Source organism: Pelophylax lessonae (genome assembly GCF_965119305.1).
Source record: "Pelophylax lessonae genome assembly, chromosome: 13".
Lineage (NCBI taxonomy): Eukaryota > Metazoa > Chordata > Amphibia > Anura > Ranidae > Pelophylax > Pelophylax lessonae.
In genome coordinates this window covers 49,025,462-49,050,263 of record NC_138780.1, presented here as the reverse complement: position 1 = coordinate 49,050,263, position 24,802 = coordinate 49,025,462, and the positions used below count along the sequence as shown (strand labels likewise).

The 24,802-nt window shown below is 41.9% G+C and overlaps 1 protein-coding gene across 1 annotated transcript in view; it reads left to right on the top strand.

Moving 5' to 3' along the window:
* The window catches only part of STX7 (syntaxin 7), a 59,399-nt gene extending 37,823 nt beyond the window's left edge, over positions 1 to 21,576 (top strand). The window contains exons 6-9 of the mRNA XM_082275682.1: positions 2,239 to 2,332; positions 7,176 to 7,248; positions 19,089 to 19,171; positions 21,346 to 21,576. Coding sequence (XP_082131808.1) covers positions 2,239 to 2,332; positions 7,176 to 7,248; positions 19,089 to 19,171; positions 21,346 to 21,441 — 346 coding nt within the window. The 3' untranslated portion in view covers positions 21,442 to 21,576. The remainder of the gene's footprint in view (positions 1 to 2,238; positions 2,333 to 7,175; positions 7,249 to 19,088; positions 19,172 to 21,345) is intronic.
* Positions 21,577 to 24,802: the final 3,226 nt, after the last annotated feature.

Here is a 24,802-nt window from a genome sequence, read left to right as displayed (position 1 = left end):
TCTAACATTGTTAGTGGTTTTCGTTTAGGAAAGTCTATTTGTTTCAAATTAAATGTTAAAGGCAAATGGAATTTTTAAGTACTTTCGAACAACATTCATCAAAACTTTGAATGTACTGAGAATTTTCATATGAACGTTCATTTTGAAGATCTACTAGTATACGGCCAGCTTTATTGTAAGTAGAGGGAAAGGAGAGTGAGCCTAATGTACAACTCCCACCAAAACTTTGTTAGTTTTCAATACAGCATCAAAAGTTTAGAATGCCGGTCAGATTTTTATTGCTGTCCATGTCCCCATTGCAGAGATTTATCCTCAATTTGTGTCTCATTGATAACATGGGTAGTGATCATCTTGCGTCTGGGTCATGAGCAGCAGTAAAAATTTGATAGAGGTTCTAAACCATCTATGCTCTACTAAAAGGGAATCCACTAGGCTGGAAAAAAAAAAGATTGTATTCTTAACCACTTTACCACCGGAGGATTTTGCTGTCTTACGTCTGGGCCACTTTTTGCGATTCAGCACTGTGCAACTTTAACTGACAATTGCGCGGTCGTGCGACACTGTGCCCAAACGAAATTTATGTCTTTTTTTCCCACAAACAGAGCTTTCTTTTGGTGGTATTTGATCACCTGTGCGATTTTTACTTTTTGCGCTATAAACAAAAAAAGAGCAACAATTTTGCAAAAATAACAATATTTTTCACATTTTTTTATATGAAATTCCCCCAAAAAAATGTAAAAATCAAAATTTTTTTACATTTTAGGCCAATTTGTTTTCTGCTACCTATGTTTGGTAAAAAAAATCACAATACGCGTATTTTGATTGGTTTCTGTCATTTTTGGTGTTTTTTTTTTTAACGAGTAATGGCGGCGATCTGCGATTTTTTTTTTTTTTTTTTTTTTTGTGGGACTGCAACATTGCGTCGGACAGATTGGACCCTTGACTGACATTTTTTACACTTTTGGGGTTACCAGTGACATTACTACAGTAATCAGTGCTATAAATATTCACTGTTACTGTAAAAATGACACTGGCAGGGAAGAGGTTAATTTTATTGGAGAGGGAGGGGTTAATGTATGCCTGGTGCTTACTAACGTGTGTGGGGGGAGGTGACTGAGTGACACAGGGACAGATAGCAAGTTCAGCTATGCTCAACCCTGCAATCTGTCACTGTCTGTCACTTAGGAGATCCGCCCGCTCTGTTTACACAAGCGGGCGGATCTCCAAACTCGATTCCCCGACGATCGGGGAAGAGCAGCGGCGATCGCCGCTGCTCCTCCCCTGGCCCGACTCCCGCTGTGACTGAAAACAGTGGGAGCGAGCCTCCGGCGGCGCGCGAGCGCCGCCCACAAGGGGAGGAGTCCAGCGACGTAGGTCTACGTCGCTGGACGATAACTAACCACTTTGCCGCAGTAGAGCTCGAGTGAGCGGTCGGCAAGTGGTTAAAAGAAAATATGAAAAGCTAATTTGAAGTGTTTGGGACAGTAAGGGTTCATAGTTAATGGAAAATTATCTATTTATGGTCAGGTTTGCTTAAAAATGATCTGACCCCATTTTGTATGGCCAGCCTGACTATTAGTTTTCTTGCAAAGTTCTCTAATGGAACAATTTATTAACCTGGATTATGGCTATAAATAAATAAATTTTTAGCTGTGCTGCTTGCTTTATTGAATATTTATCGATTTTATTGATGCTTTATTGATTATTGTATTACCATGCTAATCTGACTTTACAATTAAATAAATGCTTCCTGTGCTTTTATAGTAATCATCATAAAGTGGATGTTTAAATGAGATTTATCTACTTGTCATTTGCTATGTACTTTTGAGAAGATTATCCAAAGATTAGCAGTCATATAGCTGAATTTTAAATGTATTTGTTTAAATTCTACTTGTCATTTAGGCCGCTTTCACACTTGTGCATCTTAAAAGTCGCGCACTTTTACTTTGATTTTGACGCGATTTTAACTGGACTTGAAGCAATGCCTATGTCATTGGACCTCAAAACGCATTGAAATCGGCCAAAAGTAGTGCAGGGAATACTTTGAAGTCGTTGCAACTTGAAGTAGTTGCGACTGGAAGTCGTACAGATATGAACGGTACTCATTGGAAATCATGGAGAACGACTTGTCATGCGACAAGTCGCTTGACAAGTGTGAAAGGGGCCTTACTGTGTTCTTTTGAGAATATTATCCAAATATTAGCAATATATTAACTTCCGTCTGATGTTGTATTACAGTGAGAGCCAGTCGCAGATTATGCAAGAAGATGACATTACGGAAGATGACCTAAGGCTTATAGAAGAGCGGGAGTCTTCAATACTTCAACTTGAGGTGTGTTTCTATTTTTTTTTTTTTTTGTCACAAAGGAACAAATAAGAATTGTTACAGACAATAAAATGTCATAAAATATCTAAAAAAATGGGTGAAACCGGAAGCAAGTATTCATCCAGCAGAGATATTCTATAACAGGGGTAGGGAACCTATGGCTCACGAGCCAGACGTGGCTCTTTTGATGGCTGCATCTGGCTCGCAGACAAATCTTTAATAAAGGGGGGCGTGTTCGACGTGAGCCGAGCTGGATGTGTAGTCCCAGAGCTCCGCCGCGTCTACCACTCAATCCAGTGTCATCCGCGTAGCTGTGCCCGGTGCCAAGGAGATTTCTGCACCCATCGACGGTACACTTTGTGGGCTACCCACCACTACCCTCAGTTAGTCTCTGAGTGACCGGATTGCCACGCTACGGACCCCGCGGCCTACTCGCGGTACCGCCGCCGGCTCGCGTGCTGTGCATCTGAGGGCCTTGGCAATCACCGCCCGGTAAGGAGACCTGCCATCTGCTCCCTTTGCCCCGACAGACCTCCTTCCCCTCTGACACCCGGGGACCCGTGGGAGCTGCCTCTCACATCCACTTCTGAGGCCTGCAGAGGCCGGCCGCCATTTTCTCAGGGCCTATACTCGCCTCCATCACTCGCAGGCCTGCAGGCGCTTCACCACTCCGGCCTTATTGCATACCTGCCTGCTCTGCTCTCTTCCGACCGGACTCCAGGCACTTTTAACACGGCTCCATCTACTCACTGTATAGCTGCGGCCCATGAATATGAATATTAAATAAAGGTTCCCGACCCCTGAAATATAGTGTATGGCTCTCACGGAATTACATTTGAAACTATGTGGTGTTCATGGCTCTCTCAGCCAAAAAGGTTCCCGACCCCCTGTTCTATAACAAAGCACAAAACATATTTACTGCAATTAAAAGGCATGTTTCTCTATTGAAGTTTGTCAAGCCTATTCATGTTGGCAGGGCCACTTGCAGCTTGGATTTTACAGGAATCTGCTAAAATTTGAACTATGAGTAACCAACTTAAAAGAGAAGTATGGGGTTCTTTAAAAAAAAAATTATACTCCCCTAGGAGAGGTTCTTCTAAGGCTGACAACTAAGCGATCAAAGACCGCTGATCACTCAGTTCTCAGCCTTCAGTGAGCAGAGAGCCTGTGACGGTCAGTCACCGACTCTGTGCTCTGCCCTTTACTGGAGCACTAGGCTGTGGAGAGGGCAGGAGCTGCTGGCTCAGTATCCAAGCCAGCTGCTGGTCCGGTTATCTGAGTGGATCCCGATACTAAAGTCGAAATCTTTCCAGACAACAAAAAGAGGGTGCACCGACCTAGTGCATTACCAAAATAGCAATTTATGAGAAATATGAAAGAGTATTTTACTTACAAACTCATGACATGCATTGGCATGTAAAAGGATGCAGACGAGACCACCTCCAGGTCCACAGTACTCAGCCAGTGGTTTGGGAAGCCCTCATAGCATCCTAAGGCTAATGCATTTCAAAGGTCGAGCCTTCTTCTTCAGAGCCAAAGAGACTCTTTGGCTCTGAAGAAGAGGGCTTGACCCTCGAAACTCATAGAATACTTTTATCATATTCTTAATAAATTGTTATTTTGTTAATGCACTAGGTCGGTCGGTGCGCCCCCTTTATGTTGTTGTTTGTAGTACATACGAGAATACTCTGTCCTGTGAGGGCAGCAAGACTTTCAGCATCATATCTACTTGCCAGCCTAGCAGAAAGTGTTACACTTTCCTAGCACCACACCTAAGTGCAAAAGGTTATTACTACGATTTTTGGGATATTTCCAGAGCCTGGACCCCCAAACTGACATCAGCTGACAGCGGGCTCTAGCCTGCTGTTGGCTGAAAATTGGTTGCAGGGGTGCAGAATGAACTTTACTTCTGTGATCTACGGGAGAATTAGGGCAAAAAAGCTTTGGTCGGACTTCTTCTTTAGGTCTTCACAAATTTCAGTTTGGACTAAAAGCACACAGTAGACTGACCAGCTTGGGCTGACTGAGCAAGGGTTTGATATGGTAGAGATTAACTGTCATTAAAGTGTTTTATGTGTTGTTTCTGTAATTGAGAACCATTTGGCTAATCCCACTCTAGACAGAATGACAGTGATGTCTGCAAATCAGAGTGACATAATGTTATTCCTTGGGTCTCCTAGTTGGGCACTTGGTCTCCAGAGATAAGACTATAATCCTTCCACTCTATATAAGGTGGTTGCAAATTGCTGCAGCTCTGCAGGTTGGACATCTTCTGATATACCCCTAAGTTTGATATTGTTTCGTCGTGAACTGCACTTGGGGACTAAAAACATAAAAGCACAATACAGGTTAGGGGGGGAATCAAAAATGGAGAAAGATCTGGGAGTCTTGGTTGAGGATAGATTAGGCAATAGCATGCAATGTCAAGCGGCAGCTGCCAAAGCCAGCAGAATATTAGCATGCATAAAGAAAGGGATGTATTCCAGAGATAAGACTATAATCCTTCCACTTTATAAAACTCTGGTCCGACCTCATCTGGAGTATTCTGTCCAGTTCTGGTCGCCAGTCCTCAGGAGGGATGTGTTGGAGCTGGAGAGAGTCCAGAGAAGGGCAACTAAACTGATTAGGGGATTGGAGGACCTTGATTATGAAGAGCGGCTGCAATCGCTTGATTTATTCTCCCTGGAGAAGAGACGCCTGAGAGGGGACATGATAGCAATTTATAAATATCTCAATGGGGATCTAAGATTATAAAAAAAGCTATTCAGTCGAAGGGAATGCATGAGGACTCGAGGGCATACATTGCGATTAGAGGAGAAACGTTTTAACCTCAGGCAACGTGGGGGGTTCTTTACTGTTAGGGCTACAAGATTGTGGAATTCTCTACCACAAGAGGTGGTTTCTGCCGGAAGTATGGTGGCTTTCAAAAGACTCTTAGACGTACATCTCAAGGATCAGAACATTCAGGGGTGTGAGAGATGATTACAGCCACACACACCTACACAGGTTGAACTAGATGGACTATTGTCTTTATTCAACCTCAACTACTATGTAACTATGTAACCCTATATAGTGTGCTTGAAGTCCAGTTCTTAAAGCGGTAATAAACCACCACTGACCTAAAAATTAAGTGAGTCCCCCTGCAGGGTTATGTCATAATGTACTAGTATGCACCGCATACTAGCACATTATGACAGACTTGCCTGTAAAGCGGATCCCTCCCGCACAGTGCTGTCATGGATCCCCAGTGCTCCCATCTTCACTCGGTCTTCCCTCCAGGTTCGCAGGATCCTGCTGTCTGAGCCGTGGTGACGTCACTCCCACACATGTACTCAGGAGCCCTCGGCTCCGGCGCGGGGCTCTGAAGGTACGGCACGGGTATGCCGTCCCTTCAGAGCGCATACGTCGGTGACGTCACTGGCAGTATTGCTTGTGAATATCTCCTAACGAGTGTAAGTTTAAGAGATATTAGCTGTACTTGTTATAAAGATACAAGTTTAAAAGTCGAGTTTACCTCCGCTTTAAGGATACATTTTGCCAGACACTTTGTTAGGCACAAAAGAAGATTCTCTAGCTGACTGTGAAAATACATTTTAAATGAATTTGAGATATTCATAATAATATTATTATTATAATGCTATGTAATACTTATCCATTTTAGGTAACAATGTATTCTCTTGAATATGAAGAACCACTTAAATGCAACCTGTTAGAACACGCATACAGAAGATGTGAATGCGGATTTGTGTTTAAGGCTACGTTCACACCTGAGCGTAGCATTTTCACGATTTTTACCGTGATTTTTTCCCACGATATGTGTGCAGGCGTTTGTAGATTGAATAGAAACCAATGGAAAATGCCTGTAATCTGCCCAAAAAGAAGCTCATGTACTTTTTTGAGCGTTTGGCGTTTTGCTCACAGCGTCAAAACGCTCAGATGTGAACAGGGGCCATTGAAATGAATAGGATTTGTCTTGTTGGGCGTTTTGAGAGCTGATCCTAGAGCAGAAAAACTCCCCAAAAACGCCCCAAAACGCCTACATGTGAACGGAGCCTAAGGCTGCATTCACATGTCAGCGTATAATCGCGGGCAGAACCGCCGCGGTTCCGCCCGCGATTCGGAGATTTATTGCAAATCGCGGGACGCCTAGCGTTGCCCGTTGATTTGCAATAGCCCCCCAAATGCCGAGCGATGTTGCCGCGATTTACGCCCGCCGAATCGCGGCAACATCGCGCAAACAAAGTCGCGGGACGCAATACGCTCCAAAAAAGTACAAGAGCTTCTTTGGAGCGTATTGCGTCCCGCGATTTTGTTTGCGCGATGTTGCCGCGATTCGGCGGGCGTAAATCGCGGCAACATCGCTCGGCGTTTGGGGGGCTATTGCAAATCAACGGGCAACGCTAGGCGTCCCGCGATTTGCAATAAATCTCCGAATCGCGGGCGGAACCGCGGCGGTTCTGCCCGCGATTATACGCTGACATGTGAATGCAGCCTAAAGGTGTAGACTCAGGCTATTTTCCTAATCCTGATTTCACTATATAAATAATATCTGACCTGAAATTAGTGTCATAGATCATTGACTTCATGAAGGAAGGACGAGTATGATATTTCCATAGCCTGCATCCTCAAAAAAAAAAAGAGCAATGGCATTGGCCATAGGACCTGTCCTGACAGGCTCTTGTTTTATCCCATCACTGACCCATAAGGGTAGGAAACTGGGTGTGTATTGGAAATTTGTTCTGATGTTCTGTGGATTTTATGCAATGTGATGTTTAGGTAGGAACGCCATCATTTAGCAAACAATTACTGTGTAATTTATAGAAACATTTCTGTTTTTTTTTTCCAACAGGAAGATATTCGAGGAATTAATGAAATATTTAAAGACTTGGGTATGATGGTTCATGAGCAAGGAGAAATGATTGGTGAGTTTCTATTATAAGTAATGAATTTGCTGACTTTACATTTCACCATCAGCAGAAATTTACTGCTGGGGGGGGGGGGGGGGGCTCTTTTAAAATAAAAGTTCCTGTACATTGCATTTTGTTGGTTTGAAGTTCCAAAGCTCCATTCTGCCAAACTTATTATATTCATTAATCAAGCTTGTTGATTAATGAATCTTAATCAAGATTGAGATTCATTAATCTTAAGTGGCTAAGAATTACAAAGTGGCAAACTTAGCCACTTTGCAATTCGGCACTGCGTTACTGTAACGGACAATTGCGCTGTCATGCGACGCTGTACCCAAATGAAATTTATGTCCTTTTTTCCCACAAATAGAGCTTTCTTTTGGTGGTATTTGATCACCACTGTGTGATTTTTATTTTTTGCGCTATAAACAAAAAAAAGCGACAATTCTGGAAAAAAAAAAAACAATATTTTTCACATTCTGCTATGACATTCTCAAAAAAAAAAATTTAACCACTTAAGCCCCGGAAGATTTTACCCCCATTCCGACCAGGGGTTTTTTTTGCGATTCGGCACTGCGTGAATGTAACGGACAATTGCGCGGTCGTGCGACGCTGTACCTAAACAAATTTGACGTCCTTTTTTTCCCACAAACAGAGCTTTCTTTTGGTGGTATTTGATCACCTCTGATTTTTACTTTTTGCGCTATAAACAAAAAAAGAGCGTAAATTTTGCAAAAATAACAATATTTTTCACATTTTTTTATATGAAATTCCCCCCCCCCCCCCAAAAAAAAAAATGTAGAAATCAAAATTTTTTAACATTTTAGGCCAATTTGTTTTAATGCTACATATGTTTGGTAAAAAAAAAAATTGCAAAAAGCGTATTTTGATTGGTTTGCGCAAAAATTATTACTAACTAAGGGAAAGATTTCTGTCATTTTTGGTGTTTTTTTTTTTTAACGTGTAATGGCGGCGATCTGCGATTTTTTTTTTTTTTTTTTTTGCGGTACTGCGACATTGCGGCGGACAGATCGGACCCTTGACTGACATTTTTGACACTTTTGGGGTTACCATGACATTACTACAGTAATCAGTGCTATACATATGCAGTGTTACTGCAAAATGACATTGGCAGGGAAGGGGTTAACTTTATTGGGGAAGGAGGGGTTAAGTGTGTCCCTAGGGGCGTGCTTCTAACTGTGATTGGACATGGCTACTGGTGTAAGAACAGAGATCAACGGTCCTACATAGTAGAACCGTATGATCACTATTCCTACACAGGGGAGAATAACAGGCGGCTTGTTTACATCAGCCGCCTGCCTTTCTCCCTTCATGGCGGACGATTGCGAGTGACCGGTGGACATCGGGTCCGCCGGTCACACGCACAGACTTCCCAGGGAACAAGCCGGGGCGGGTGCACTCCTCAAAATAACAGCAGCCTGACTGATATAAATGAATCCTTCAATTTTGCCCAAAAAAACAAAAATACAAATTATTGATCAGCTGGCGCTTGCTTCTTCCTATAGACTAAATGGTTATCAAGGGTGAGGATTTTTATGGTCACCATAACACCATTTGACCTCACAGTGGGAAAAAACTTTCACACACTGGACAGGACATGGACAGTTGCTTCTTTAATTGGGAGCTTAATGTTTTATCTGCATTACTTTTTTTTTGGGGGGGGGGGGTAATATTAATGTGTGGGTGAGGACAGAGGCTGAGAACTGGCATTAGAGCTGGACATTGTTATCGCAGGATTGCAACCTATGGTGTACTCACACTGGGACCAGTTAAACTGAAGTGTGTTGGGGTTTGATTGACCCCCTACTCCCCCACTGGTCTGCACTTACATTAGGCTATTAGGAAGTGTTCCTGGGTACGCTTACATCATCACTTCTGCCAACCAGACCACAGTCATCCCTGTTTTTAAACTCAGTCATCTATAGAGAGTTCTGTGCTCAGACATAGTTTGCATTCACATTGAAGTGAACAACACTGGACCACAAGTGAACCACAACTGAAATGACCTCTTCTAAGGGTGCACTCTTACTGGCAATTTTACCCGTTCCCGGGCACGGTTCACCACCCTGGTATGGTTCATTTGTGTAGTGGGAGTACTCCAAACAGTGCCCTGGGATGGTTAAACGTGCCATGCAGGAAGAGGTGGACTTGGGCATTGTTTACTTGTGGTCTAGTACAGTTTTCATCAGTGTGCCAGAGCACAGAACTCTCTATAGATGGCAATGTACTGATGCACAGGTCACTGGTCTGGCTGGCAGAGGAGTGTGCCCACTTGAAATTGTGCCCAGGAACACTTTCTTACAGTCCAGTGTGAGTGCAGACCAGTGGGAAGGGGGGAGAATTGAACTTGGGCATGATTCAGTTTTACTGGTCCTAGTGTCTGTTCACCCGTAGGATGCACACACACTGGGCATAATTGAACTGAACCAAGTTCAATTGTTCCCAATCCCCTCTCACCCCACTCACGCTGGACTGTAGAAGAAGTGTTTCTGGGCACACTTGGAACATCACCTCTGCCAACCAAACCAGACAGTGATCACTGCATCTGTAGCCATTCATCTATGGAGAGTTTTTGGCTTGTACACGGTTTGTACTCACTCGGAAGAGGTGGTCCCGCACAGTTCACTTGTGGTCTTGTACTGTTTTCTTCAAAGTGGTCCTGGGCATGAAATTCTTAACCGTTCCCAGGCATGGTTTAGAGCAGTGGTCCTCAACTCCGGGCCTCAGGGCCCACTAACAGACCAGATTTTAAGTATTACCTTGGGGAGATGCAGACTAGAGTACTGCAATCACTGAGCAGCAAATGATATCACCTGGGATGTATTTCTGTTATCTTGCAAACCTGGCCTGTTAGTGGGCCCTGTAGGCCAGGGTTGAGGACCACTGGTTTAGAGCACCCGCACTACACAATTAAACTGGACCAAGGTGGTAAACTGTGCAGAGTTTGGTAAAAACTGCCAGTGCATAGTAAAAATTGTTTGAGATCCCCCATGGTTGTTCCTCTGGAAGGTTCTCCCCTCTCCACAGAGAAATGCTGGAGCTCTGTCAGAGTGACCATCGGGTTCTTGGTCACCTCCCTCCCCTGAACGCTCAGTTTGACTGGACGGCCTGCTCTAGGAAGAGTTCTGGTGATTACAAACTTCTTCCAGTTACGGTTGATGGAGGCCACTTTGTTCAGTGGGACCTTCAATGCTGCAGAAATTGTCCTGTACCCTTCCCTATATCTGTGCCTCAATACAATCTTATCTCCGAGATCTACAGATAAGTCCTTGGACTCCATGGCTTGGTTTGTGCTCTGACATGCACTGTTAACTGTGGGCTATTATATAGACAGGTGGGTGCCAGTGGAACTGTTTCAGTGGAAATATAATGCACCTGAGCTCAATTCTGAGTGTCATGGCAAAGGCTGTAAATACCTATGTGAAATGTGATTTTTTTTTTTTATTTTTAGTTAATTTGCAAAGATTTCAAACAAACTTCTTTCAGGTTGTCATTATGGAGTATTGTTTGTAGACTTTTGAGAAAAATCATTGAATTTAATCCATTTTGGAATAAGGCTGTAGCATAACAAAAAGTGAAAAAAGTGAAGCAATGTGAATACTTTCCAAATGCACTGTATGTAAGCTTGCAACTATATGTTCTCAATTGTTTGTTTGCAGTATGTTCCGCCCGTGTTGCAGACTCTCACCTGCTCCTATACAGGCATACCCCACTTTTAAGTACACAATGGGACCAGAGCATGTATGTAAAATGAAAATGTACTTAAAGTGAAGCAATACCTTTTTTCACTTCTCAATGCATGTAAATACACTAGCTCTATAGGAAATCTTGGTCAGATTGACATGGCATTGCTCCCAAACCATAAGTGACAAGGACACCAAACTTGAGGAGCATGTTAAGGGGAACCAGGACTATGACATGGTAGATTACCTAGGCAAGCTGGCCAACCACAAAATAGGATATGTTGTAGTCCTGGGTCCCCTCTCAGTGCTCCCTAAGTTTGGTATCCTTGTCAATTATGGTTTGGGAGCAGTGCCATGTCAAGCTGACCAAGATTTCCCATAGACGCCAATGTTAAAATTCGGGAGTAGTGCAATGCCAAGCTGACCAAGCTGTGTCCGTACTCACAAATGTACATAAAGTGAGTGTACGTAAAACGGGGAATGCCTGTATCTGGCCAATGCCTACAGTATGTGCCTTGTGGAAAACTTCATTAAAAATATTAAATCTTAAAACTGCAAGTGTGAATGCATCCTTAGAAACTGTATACAAATCTTCACACCTAAGTAAACCTCTCCTGTTTACAACAATTGATTATCAGTCAGCCAGTGGAACAGGCGAAAACATTTTTCAATACACTTGAATACAAGTCTTTATTTACAGTGGCTTGAAAAAGTATTCATACCCCTTGGAATTTTCCACATTTTGTCATGTTACAACAAAAAATATAAATGTATTTTATTAGGATTTTATGTGATAGACCAACACAAAGTGGCACATAATTGTGAAGTGTAAAAAGAAATGATAAATGGTTTTCAATTTTTTTTTTACAAATATCTGAAAAGTGTGGCGTGCATTTGTATTCAGCCCCCCTAGTCAATACTTTGTAGAACCACCTTTTGCTGCAATTACAGCTGCACATTTTTTTGAGTATTTCTCTACCAGCTTTGCACATCCAGAGAGGGACATTTTTGCCCATTTTTTTGCAAAATAGCATCTGTGAACAGTAATTTTCAAGTGTTGTGACAGATTCTCAATTGGATTTAGGTCTGGACTTTGACTGGGCCATTCTAACACATGAATATGCTGATCTAAACCATTCTATTGTAGCTCTAGCCGTTGCCTGCTGGAAGGTGAACCTTCGCCCTAATCTCAAGTCTTTTGCTGACTCTTACAGGATTTCTTCTAAGATTGACCTGTATTTGACTCCATCCATCTTCCCACTAACTCTGACCAGTTTCCCTGTCCCTGCTGAAGAAACGCATCCCCACAACATGATGCTGCCACCACCATGTTTCACGGTGGGGATGGTGTTTTCAGGGTGATGTGCAGTATTCGTTTTCCATCACATATAGCGTTTTTGCTTTTAGGCCAAAAAAGTTAAATTTTGGTCTCATCTGACCAGAGCACCTTCTTCCACATGTTTGCTGTGTCCCCCACATTGCTTCTCACAAACGGGACTTCTTATGGCTTTCTTTCAACAATGGCTTTGTTCTTGCCACTCTTCCATAAAGGCCAGATTTGTAGAGTGCGCGACTAAGGCTACATTTACACCTGAGCGTAGCGTTTTCGCGCGGTTTTTACCACGATTTTTACCGCGATTTTACCGCGATTTACAGGCGTTTTTACAGGCGTTTTTTGTGCAGGCGTTTTTAAATTGAATAGAAACCAATGGAAAACGCCTGTAATCTGCCCAAAAAGAAGCTCATGTACTTTTTTGAGCATTGGGCGTTTTGCTCACAGCGTCAAAACGCTCAGATGTGAACAGGGGCCATTGAAATGAATAGGATTTGTCTTGTTGGGCGTTTTGAGAGCTGATCCTGGAGCAGAAAATCTCCCCAAAAACGCCCCAAAACGCCTACATGTGAACTGAGCCTAATAGTTGTCCTGTGGACAGATTCTCCAACCTGAGCTGTGGATCCCTGAATCTCCTCCAGAGTTACCATGGGCTTCTTGGCTGCTTCTCTGATGAATGCTCTCCTTGCCCATCCTGTCAGTTTAGGTGGACGGCCATGTCTTTGTAGGTTTGCAGTTGTGCCATACTCTTTCCATTTTCAGATGATGGATTGAACAGTTTTTTTTTTTTTTTTTTTAACTAACCCTGCTTTAAACTTCTTTACAACTTTAGTCCTGATCTGTCAGGTGTGTTCCTTGGCCTTCATGATGCTGTTTGTGCACTAAGGTTCTCTAACAAACCTCTGAGGGCTTCACAGAACAGCTGTATTTATAACGAGATTGAATTACACACAGTTGAACTCTATTTACTAACTAGATGAATTCTGAAGGCAATTGGTTCCATTCGATTTTAGTTAGGGGTATCGGAGCAAAGGGGGCTGAATACAAATGCACGCCACACTTTTCAGATATTTATTTGTAAAATATTTTGAAAAGCATTTATCATTTTCCTTTCACTTCACAACTATGTGCTACTTTGTGTTGGTCTATCACATAAAATACCTATAAAATACATGTATGCATTTGGATGTAACATGTCAAAATGTGGAAAACTTTAAGGGGTATGAATACTTTTTCTAGGCACTGGATCTGTGGAAGTTTATCCTGCTGGGAAAAGGGGTAGCTGAACTGGAACATTTTTGATCCATCAATAGTCAGTTTTACAGAATCATCACGTTTGATATCTACTTAGGGGCAAGGAATCGCCAGCGGATCTATTATTTGTATCGCAGTCCTAGTGTAACTGCCTCCCCAGCACCTGAACTGCTAATCTGTAGCTTTTGTTGGCTGTACAGGAGCAAGAGAGATTGTGGAACTGGTCATATGATCTCACCAGTACAACTGGTTTTTCATGCGTCAGTGTTGTACTGGTATAATGCAGTGAATATTGTTCTAAGGGGAAGAAAAAAAACTGGTTTTCCAACGTGGTTACAGTAAAGGGATGTCTTTAGCACTACATAGTAAAAAAAAAAAAAAGCTTTGTCATGGTTGTGAAACTACATTTTTTGTAATTTACTGTATGAGGTCAAAGTGATGAAATCATTTTCTTGGAATCCTTTAAGTGAAATATTGGAACATATAAAATGCATATTACCTAAAGTACTGCATTTTCAGAATTCATTATACACTCATTTAGAAGTATGTTTGGCATTTTAGGTTTGCAATAGAAGCAGTATAAAATTACAATTTGTAGGAGTGTGAGTGAAACTAAAATCAAAAAAATGTAGGATTTGCTGTGTTTTAGGGAACATTTAGAAAAGTTAAAGTGGTTTTAACCGCTTGCCGACCGCCGCAAGTACATATACTGCGGCGGTCAGCCCCGTGCAGGCAAAGTGACTTATGGGTACGTCACTCGCCTGCGAGCCAATAGGGGGTGAGCGCGCGCCGCCGAAGGCACGCTCCCGCCCCCGCTCGCTCACTGTGATCCCCGCGCGTGTGACCGGCGTACCCGATGTCCGCTGGTCACTCGCGTTCGTCCGTTACAGAGGGAGAAAGGCAGGCGGCTAATGTAAACAAAGCCGCCTGTCATTCTCCCTTGTGTAAGAAGAGTGATCATAGAGTCCTGCTATGTAGGATCGTAGATCTCTGCTGTTACATGAAAAGCCACATCCCTGCACAGTAAGAATCACGCCCCTAGGGACACACTTAACCCCTCCTTCTCCAATAAAGTAAACCCCTTCTCTGCCAGTGTCACTTTTACAGTAACAGTGTATATGTATAGCACTGATTACTGTAGTAATGTCACCGGTACCCCCAAAAGTGTCAAAAATGTCAGTCAAGGGTCCGATCTGTCCGCTGCAATGTCGCAGTCCCGCCATTACTTGTTAAAAAAAAAAACAATAAAAATGACAAAAATCTTTCCCTTAGTTAGTAAACGCAATAACTTTTGCGCAAACCAATCAAAATACGCTTATTGCTATTTTTTTTACCAAACATATGTAGCAGAAAACAAATTGGCCTAAAATGTTAAAAAATTTAGATTTTTACATTTTTTTTGGGAATTTCATATAAAAAAAATGTGAAAAATATTTTTATTTTTGCAAAATTGTCGCTCTTTTTTTGTTTATAGCGCATGATCAAAAAAATCGCACAGGTGATCAAATACCACCAAAAGAAAGCTCTGTTTGTGGGAAAAAAAGGACGTCAATTTCATTTGGGTACAGCGTCGCACGACCGCGCAATTGTCCGTTAAAGTCACGCAGTGCAGAATCGCAAAATAGCCCCTGGTCAGGAAGGGGGTAAAATCTTCCGGGCTTAAGTGGTTAAAGGCTGAAGGTTTTTTTTTTTTACTATCATGCATTCTTTGCATGAAGGTAAAAAAAAGCTTCTGTGTGCAACTCAACCCCCCTAATACCTGAGAGCAATCTCGATCTAGAGATGTGCATGAGAGCAGCTGCTCTCCCTCCTCATGGACTCAGACACAGCAGCGGAAGCCATTGGCTCCCGCTGCTGTCATTTACAGACAGTGAGGAGGAAGCAGGGGGCGGGGCTGAACCCCGTTCTGTGTGTCAATGGTGCACGCGCACACGAGTGCCCCCATAGCAAGCCAGCAGGGGGGAGAAGCCAGGAAAACTGGTGGGGGACCCGAGAAGAGGAGGACTGGCATTGCTCTGTGCAAAACATTGCACAGAGCAGGTAATTTATAACGTGTTGTTTTTTTCTTTTAGTGTCCCTTTAATTGAGCCTAAACAGTACCCTATGCCCTGAGTTCCTCCTATAAAAATAGAATTACGGTTCCTAGTTTTTGAAGGTTCTCAGACCTCTTTGTGCCTACACCTTCATAGCTGTCTATCAGCAGTATGGCATTTAAGGCATGCCTCTGGCTGCAAGTCTTTGGAGATATTAAGTGGGATCTTGTGATGTCACTAAGGTGGTGCTCACTTTTCTCCTTACTAAAGGCTCTGACACAAGGATGTAAAACCCTGCCTCTACCACGATTGCCACTTCCATGGCAGTGCAGAACAAGGCAAGGGTCAACTGCAGGGAGACCACAGGCAACACTGACAACTATTCCTTTGCCATCTGCTTGTCCTTTTGTGGTGACTCCAGAAGTCAGTTTCTTTAAAAATGATATGTTGGGCAAGGACAAAAAGCAGCTGGTTAAATTACCCACTGGACTCTTCTATTTCTTGGGGAACCCAGCTGCAATATCTCCTTGGGGAACCCAGCTGCAATATCTCCTTCAAGTCTTCAGCTGTGCCCCAATTTTTGTCAGACGTGAGGAAAGAAGCATTCTGTCAGAAGTATTAATAGTTTGTATAACTTGGCATCTACCAAAAACTTAAGTACCACTTTTATGGGAACTGACACTTTTTTGATCTTATGCTGTCTAAACTAATATCTAAAATAGATATTTTCCTTGGATCTCACTATACCTTGCTTTATTTCGACTCCCTTTTAGAATATACTGTTTGGAAGTCCTAGACAAAGCCAAATGCTGATCAAAAGTAGTAAAAAGCATTCAACGAATTCCTGGTATGACATTTTTTACATAGTTACATTGATTCTGTTTGGACTAAAATAATTATGCATATACCATACCTGTGGGATCCCTCTAGAAGCTGGAAATCACTGTAGTAGACATGGCTACTCCAATGATCACTAGTTTCTGGGTCCCGTGCCAAGCAGCTGAACATAGGAGGTCAGCCACTGAACACAGGCACCATTTAGATGCCTGCAAAGCATTCTCTTATTGGATGATAAAATGCAAAGTGATCTCTGAATGGTGCCCATGCCAAGCGGCCAAACTTCTGTGTTCAGAATATATCAGGGCAAATGCTCGTCATGGGACCTGGAAGCTAGTGAAGATCACTGGAGTAGTGGTGTCTACTACAGTGGTTTCCAGCTTCTAGAGGGATCCCACAAATGTGGTAAATGCTAAGTTACATTGGACCAAGATAGGCCAATGTAACTATAAAATATGGCCATACCTAGAATTCTTCTAAAAACTCATATGTATATGTTAAATTAATTAAACATCCTAAACCAATGGATACTATTCTGTACTACTCCTCCTGGACCTCTCTGCTGCTTTTGATACAGTGGACCACCCCCTCCTCAAAAAAAAACTCTACTCCTTTGGCCTCTGTGACCATACTCTTCACTGGTTCTCTTCCTACCTATCCCAACGCACCTTCAGTGCTATTTACAACTCTACTATCTCCTCTCATCTTCCTTTCTCTGTTGGGGTCCCCCAAGGTTCTGTCCTTGGACCACTCCTTTTCTCAATCTACACCTCCTCCCTGTGTCAGCTGATTGCCTCCCATGGCTTTCAATATCATCTCTACGCTGATGACACCCAAATCTGTCTCTCCACCCCTCAGCTCACTCCTTCAGTCTCCTCACGCATCACCAGCTTACTAACAGACATATCAGCCTGGATGTCACATCACTTCCTCAAACTCAACCTATCCAAAACCGAGCTTGTGGTATTTCCTCCCCCACTGTCCTCTTCCCCTGATTTCTCTGTCAACATCAATGGCACAACAATCAACCCGTCCACCCATGCCAAGGTCCTAGGTATAATTCTGGACTCTGAACTATCCTTTCAGCCACACATCCAGTCACTGTCCAAAGCTTGCCGCCTCAACCTTCGCAACATCTCCAAGATACGTCCCTTCCTAACCAATGATGCCACAAAGCTTCTAATCCACTCCCGGGTCATCTCTTGTCTCGATTACTGCAACTCCTTTCTCATTGGCTTACCTTTAAAAAGACTATCCCCCCCTTCAGTCCATCATGAACGCTGCTGCCAGGCTCATCCACCTTGCAAACCCCTCTGTGTCTGCTACCGCTCTTTGCCAATCCTTCCATTGGCTGCCACTCAACCAACAAATTAAATTCAAGTTACTAACCATAACCTACAAAGCCATCCATAACTTGGCGCCCAGCTACAGCACTAATCTGGTCTCAAAATACCAACCAACTCGTTCTCTTTGTTCCTCCCAGGACCTCCTGCTCTCTAGCTCCCTTGTAACCACTTCCCATGCTCGCCTCCAGGACTTCTCCCGAGCTTCTCCCATCCTCTGGAATGCTCTATCCCCATCTATCTCCAACTTTGTCTACTTTCACGATCCCTGAAAACACATCTCTTCAGAGAAACCTATCTGGCAACCACCTAACAACTGTACTCTTATTTTCTCCATCAGCCCATCCCCCATAGTTATTACCTCTTGTATCTCTTGACCATCCCTCTTAGATTGTAAGCTTTAACGAGCAGGGTACTCTGATTCCTACTGTATTAAAGTGTATTGTATTTGTACTATCTACCCTCAAGTTGTAAAGCACTGCGTAAACTGTCGGTGCTATATAAATACTATATAATAAAATTAATAATAATAATAAACCAAAATTTACCAGGAGGTAGAGTTTTATGGTAGAGGAGACTTTTAGTCACAGTTACCGTGTGTTATTCAGTCACTGGTTGGGGAGGGAGAAGACCTATAAATGCAACTTAAAGGATAAGTTCACCTTTTGTAACATGTTGCATCCATATTCAAGATGTAACATGTTATAAATCTACAGGCCCCCGAACCCTCACCCCCCACCGGCTTCCTGATGTGACAGGCGCCAGGCAATCTTCCCGGGCACTCTGTCATTCTCTGCAAAGAACTTGGCTGTGCGGGGCTCCCCTCGCCTGGCCACATCACTCATTAACAGAGTTCTGTGAATAGAAAACTACAAGTTCCGGCAGCCTTTGGGGCTGTCTGCTTGTAGTTCTCATTGAACTACCACGCCGCTGTTCAACGCTGTGGTAATTCATTGATGTTTCCTGTTAATGTGTAACTGCTTTGCCATACAATGCAAGGCGAAACCGCTAACACACAGATTCTGAAAGTGCCCTGCATTGCACCCACGATCTGCTGATTGTGGGTGCAATGCTTTCCAGGCTCCCAACAAAAAAATAACAAATGTACATTTCTTTCACCTGCAAAAATATGTGCATTTATTTATTTATTTTTTAAAAAGGGGAACTTATCCTTTAACTGCAGCAACTAAAAACGGAGTTCCTAACCTAGACAGACAGACTGGATGAACAGAAATACATCATTTATAAATCAACTTTTTAATTTTTTTTTTTTTAATCCTGATGTAATGAACAGGGTACAAAATGCAAAATATGATATACATTGTATTTATACATCTGTTCTGTCATACAGACAGCATAGAGGCCAATGTGGAGACTGCTGATGTTCATGTCCAACAAGCTAACCAGCAACTGGCCAGAGCAGCTGAATACCAGGTAAGAAAACCTACCTTAAGCAGCCTTTATTGAAAGTGTTGATTTCTGTACACCGTATTTTCCGGCGTATAAGGCGACTGGGCGTATAAGACGACCCCCCAACTTTTCCAGGTAAAATATAGAGTTTGGGATATACTACCCCTCTTCCAACGCACACCAAATAAAAATTAAAAAAGCATCACATTTGATTTCAATATGGCCAATATTTCAATATTTGATTTCAAACTATGACCCAATAGTTAGAGGATAATATAATTGGCAAGTTTTAACTCAGGAAACAAAATAAAAAATGGCCCCTGATCTCAGTGACAGTGTTTTTTTTAATTTTTGAATGCATGTTTGTCATAGACGATACTGTGTCACTTGAATTTTCAGTTTTCATAACCAATTCAGCATCCTGTCTGTAACGCAAAGATATTTTTGCTTTCTGTACACAACCAGCCCTTCCACATTTATATAGTGTGATCCAGCACCTAGATGCTATCTATGATTAAAAATACCATATGCCCGGGGTATGGAAAAAAGAGAGAGAGAGAGAGAGAGAGAGAGTGGCGATGTGACCAGAAAAACATGCCTCTTTCACCTGTCTGGAACGCCATTGTATCCTGTTACCGTACCTTCTTCTCTGCCTCTCAGATCTCGCACATGCGCGCCTGCACCGATTTACTGCAGTCCTCGGGAGCAAGACGCAGAGAAGGAGGTACGGTAATAGGATACAAGGGCGGGCCAGATGGGTGAAAGAGGCATACCATAGTCTCTGAGACAGGGAGGGCTTGGAAGCAGGGAGAGCCAATCCAAGCAGGCATACCGTGGCCCTTTTTGAGCTCCCCCCCTACTAGGGATGATTGAACTTTTCAAAAGTTCGGTTCGACCAGAACACCAGAACTTTCAGAAAGTTCGGCCCCGGGTTTCAGAACCCCATTGAAATCAATGGGACCCGAACTTCGGTAATCAAAAAACCCCATTTTGAAGCCCTAAAACCCAATAAATGCCCCTAAAAAGTGCCTAGGGTTCTGGGTCATGCCCCAGAGACTACTAATCACACAAAAAAAAGTTCTTAAAAATTGTAATTTTTGATAGAGAGACAATTATTGAAAAAATTATTGAAAAAAAAAAAAAAAATGAGATTTTTTTGGATTTAGTGTCTGGGGGGTCTAAAAAGTGTACCTGTGAAGTTTCAGCTCTGTAGCATGTCCAGGACCAGAAAAAAAAAGATAGTTTCTATTAGGTCACTTATAACTTAGTTAACCCTACAATACACTACACTATGGTCCCCTTACACTTAACACTTTCCCTACAGAAACTTGATTTTTGAAGCTAACTAAAGTGGAAAATAGCACCCTAACTACACTAGATATCCCTTTCTTCACACTAATAATTGGTAAATGACACTTTGAAGCAGAATTAACAGAACTGCTTCCACTCTCTTCCATGTCCCTGTATTAAAATGGTAGAAATTTGGCGGGGGCTATCTTGTATACTGGGGGGCGTATTCACGAATGATTGGCCTCTGGACCCCCTAGTCACTCCAATCACATTCCTAGCATTCTCCTGCCCCCTCAATTGGCTTTTACTGATGGTTCTGGTCCAATCACTGGCTTTTAAAGCCCATTTCCTGGCCCATTGCATTTTGGTCGGTTCTGGTTGCCGAATTCCGAACTTTTTCAGCAAAAGTTCTAAATTCGGCCGAACCTCGAACAGTCAATGTTCGGGTCTAACCGATGGTCGACCCGAACCGTTCGATCATCCCTACCCCCTACCGCATAGTTCAGTCGGCTCCGAAGTTTCAGCATCCACCCTATAAGACGATACCCGGTGTATAAGACGACCCCTGACTTTTGAGAAGATTTTCCTGGGTTAAAAGTCGTCTTATACGCCGTAAAATACAGTAATTGATTTTGGGCTAGTTGAAGCCATCAGTTTTTTCAGTGACAGGATTCCTGCTGTCCTTTTTGTCTAGTGAAGTTAGAATATAAATGTAGAATCTGGTTGGTATGGACAAACCTATCATTAGATTTTTTTTTCTTTTTCTATACATTTTTTTTTCTATACTTTCTGATACAAGGGACAATTTCCAGCCCACGTTGGATTATTATTTAATTGCATTTTTGGTAAGTGATGGAAATTGACTGTGATGTGGAAATGGTTTCTGACATACTTTTTCTGTATTTAAGCGCAAATCCCGGAAGAAGATCTGTATTATCGTCATCGTGCTTCTTGTAGTTGGCGTCGTTCTTGGACTAATTATCTGGGCAGCAACAAAAAATTAAAGAGGTGTCCTTACAAATGCCGATAAATTCCATCTCTTCTTAACAAATCAGTGAAGAAGTAGCCCTCACAATGAAAATGAAGAAATTTAAGTGTATATTATAAATATGAATTGTCTTACTTGCACTTTAACAGCACTGCACGATGTTGGGTTAAATGATGTTTAGCAGTGATCAAGAACTGTATATATTGCTTGCCACGGAATTAAGTTTTTAACACATAAGGACACATTTATAACAACTGATGTCGTTTGTCTGTCTATACCCATTGCATCCAACCTGAATTCTGTAATATTTTGTATTGCAGGTTAGAAAGCTCAACCCCTGCGTATGATTGCTTATTTTGGGTGACAGTCCTGTTGTTTCCCCTGTACATCAGTCCTTATAAATTATCCTGTACTTACTTTATGATTTAGAGAAAATTCTACTGGTTTACAGTTGGCTGTCTTCTGGACCAGATTATGCTGTGGTCCCCAACTGTCCCTGCTACAGTCTCTAACAGGCAGTGGTTAACAGATGCTAGAAACTGGAAGATAGGAAACTGGGAACATAATCTCAGAGAGGCCTCTACATAAGCAATTCACAATTTCACTGAAAAGGTCTAAATAGATTTCCCATACATGACACAAGAGAAAAAGGCACCGCTGCACTTCAAAACACATATGGTAAACTTTGGCACAAGTTTACAGGGAAGATGAAAGCCTTTGTATAGTTGAAGATAAACTGGACTCAATCATGGGACCTAGGTGAGATTTTGAGGAAACTCCGCTGCAGACCACAGCACAGATCAGTTCTGAAGAAAGCAAGCTGCAACATGCAATAACCCAATGTGATTATGTGCTTTTATCATACTGTCTAGGAGTAAGACAATTTTATGAAGACAGTTGCCTACAAAGATAAAGGCGAAAGTGCAGGTTTTTAATTTGGCTTAATAGTGCTTTCCTATGATTTAGCAAAGTTACAAATCTAAACTTCACAGAGCACGTGCAAGGAAATGCAGAGTAGGGGAAGGAAGAAAAAGAGCCACCAGGCAATGTGAAAAAATGAAGACACAGTAAAGATCTTAATATTTATCATCTAATATGCTAATAAAACATGAGGACTCTCTGCCCAAGAAAGGACTCAACTACTGTCTAAGAAACTGGTGTATATCAAAAGCTTATTCTTCACTACCAAGTTTACTTGATATATGACCGCTGACAGAACATGATATTCTAAATAGATGTATTGCTTCAGAGTTTAGGCCCCCGCTTTACCTCCTACTCTATCCAAGGGTAAGGGATTTGAATTATTTACCAACTGTTAGTAACCCACTAGTGCCCAACTTATTTAAGGGAGAAAAAGAAGCTAGAACAGTCAACGCTGATTCAAACATTATAATCAAAAACATTGATAAAGCGGGTGGAATCGTGGTCAAGAACAGATCTGATTCTACCTTAGACCCAAACTGAAATTTTCTGCAGAGAATTTGTATCCCCATAGAGGATGGGTTTGACAGAGCCATCATCACCGAAAGGGGGAAAAAAGTGTCTTCAAAAATCCAAACATACCACATTTTTACGATCTATCAAAAACTCTTAATGCCGCCTGGACCCCCCCAATAATTTCAGGCATAAACTCGTTCACATCTAATATTTCAGAATATATTGATTTTTACCTTCAAATCACTGTCAAACACTTCCCTTCTCTCCTAAAGGATACATCAGAGTTACCAAAACACGAGGGACGTGTCCACAGGACTACAGGCTGCCATTCTGGACTTTTAATTAATCTATTCAAACATTCCATGTGTCTTTCTGATGACTGAGAAGCAAGTAGATTCAATTCAAACAAACACATAATTATTTTTGATGCATTCTTTCTCCAAGTGAGTGGCATTGTCACGGGCACACATTTCAAAGTTAATTTTTGCTAACCTTTTGCTAATTTGAGGAAAGCTTTATCTCATCACTGTCCAATACCTTTGTTTTGAAAATAAACCTTTACAGGAAATGGATGCTCCTATAATATGGTGAAGGAACTTTCAGGTTTTTCATCGTTAGTAGAATATCTGAACAAAAATACATTAGGTCTCAGCTTCACCTGCCATCATCATCGCTCTTCTATTGAATATTTCGATGTTTTTTTTTTTTTTTTGAATGGGTAAACCAGATGGCTTGATCGTCATAAAGACCCATTTTAAGAATGTGGATAATAACTGCTATCATGTTTTTACAAGCTGTCACCATAAACCTTGGCTACGAAATATTCAATGTGGACAGTTTAGAAGACTAAGGAGGAACTGCGCCTTAGATGCAGATTGTAATTACCAAGCAAACATTTTCAAGCAGTGCTTTATTTCCATAAATTACATGTCATTGTGCCTGATGAATAATGTTTTTGTCATTCTATGGATTGTCATTTTCTCTTAATAAATAAGAATGTATAATAAGAATAAGTGCTATGAATAGGGTGAGCAAACTGATCAAAGAGTTTTGTCTTCAGAAAATGGTTAAGGTTGAAACCTTTTCCTCTCCTCAAGTTCCCAGAGATACAGTGGTCAACATAAGAAAAGGATATTATTTTTAAGCAGCGCTGCTACCTACTTTTACTTTCAAATAAATCAAGAGCTTTTTTTTTTTTTTGCAGGTCGCCCACCTTTAAAAACACGATGGCACCAAACAAAATACCCCTGCCAAAGTTAGTTGCCCTGTCCCCTAAACATTATCAGAGATGGGATGCCTTAGGTACAATTTCCTCAAGTGTCTGAGCTGTCTTTCATTAATCATAACGCTACCACCATTGAGTACCATAGTACATTTAGCCCATCAAATCCAATCTGAATTGCTCAATGCAGTACATTATCCACGTGCCCAGACAAAGTTGGATGAAGTATGTTGGAAGGACAATTCAAACTTTTAGACAAAGGCTGAACAAGCATTGTTTCAATTTGATCACGCTTTAAAGAGCATAGACATCAAGAGAAGACATTTTTTGTTGCCCCACAAAAGGACCATTGCCTTTTTAGGGCTATAAGTATTAAGAGAAATACAGTACAGTAATCCAGGAATTACAACAGATTCAACAGGTTTCATAAGAGAGAGAGACCTTTTGGTTTCATAGACTTAATTATGGGGTTCTGATGGTTTAAATTAAACCACTGAGGCTCTGTTACTTCCACCAATTATTCTACCACCACACTCCTTTGCCAATATATTTTTATACATGTTTTATTCATGTTGATCATTTTCTAAGCATCCACCTTACAACCAGTTCCCCCCCCCCCCCCCTTTTCTCTCTCTGGAGCCCAAACCTCTCAATACAAGAAAGGACATTGCTCGCTTTGGAAACCATAGCTTGGCATTGCATGCTATTATTAGGCTTA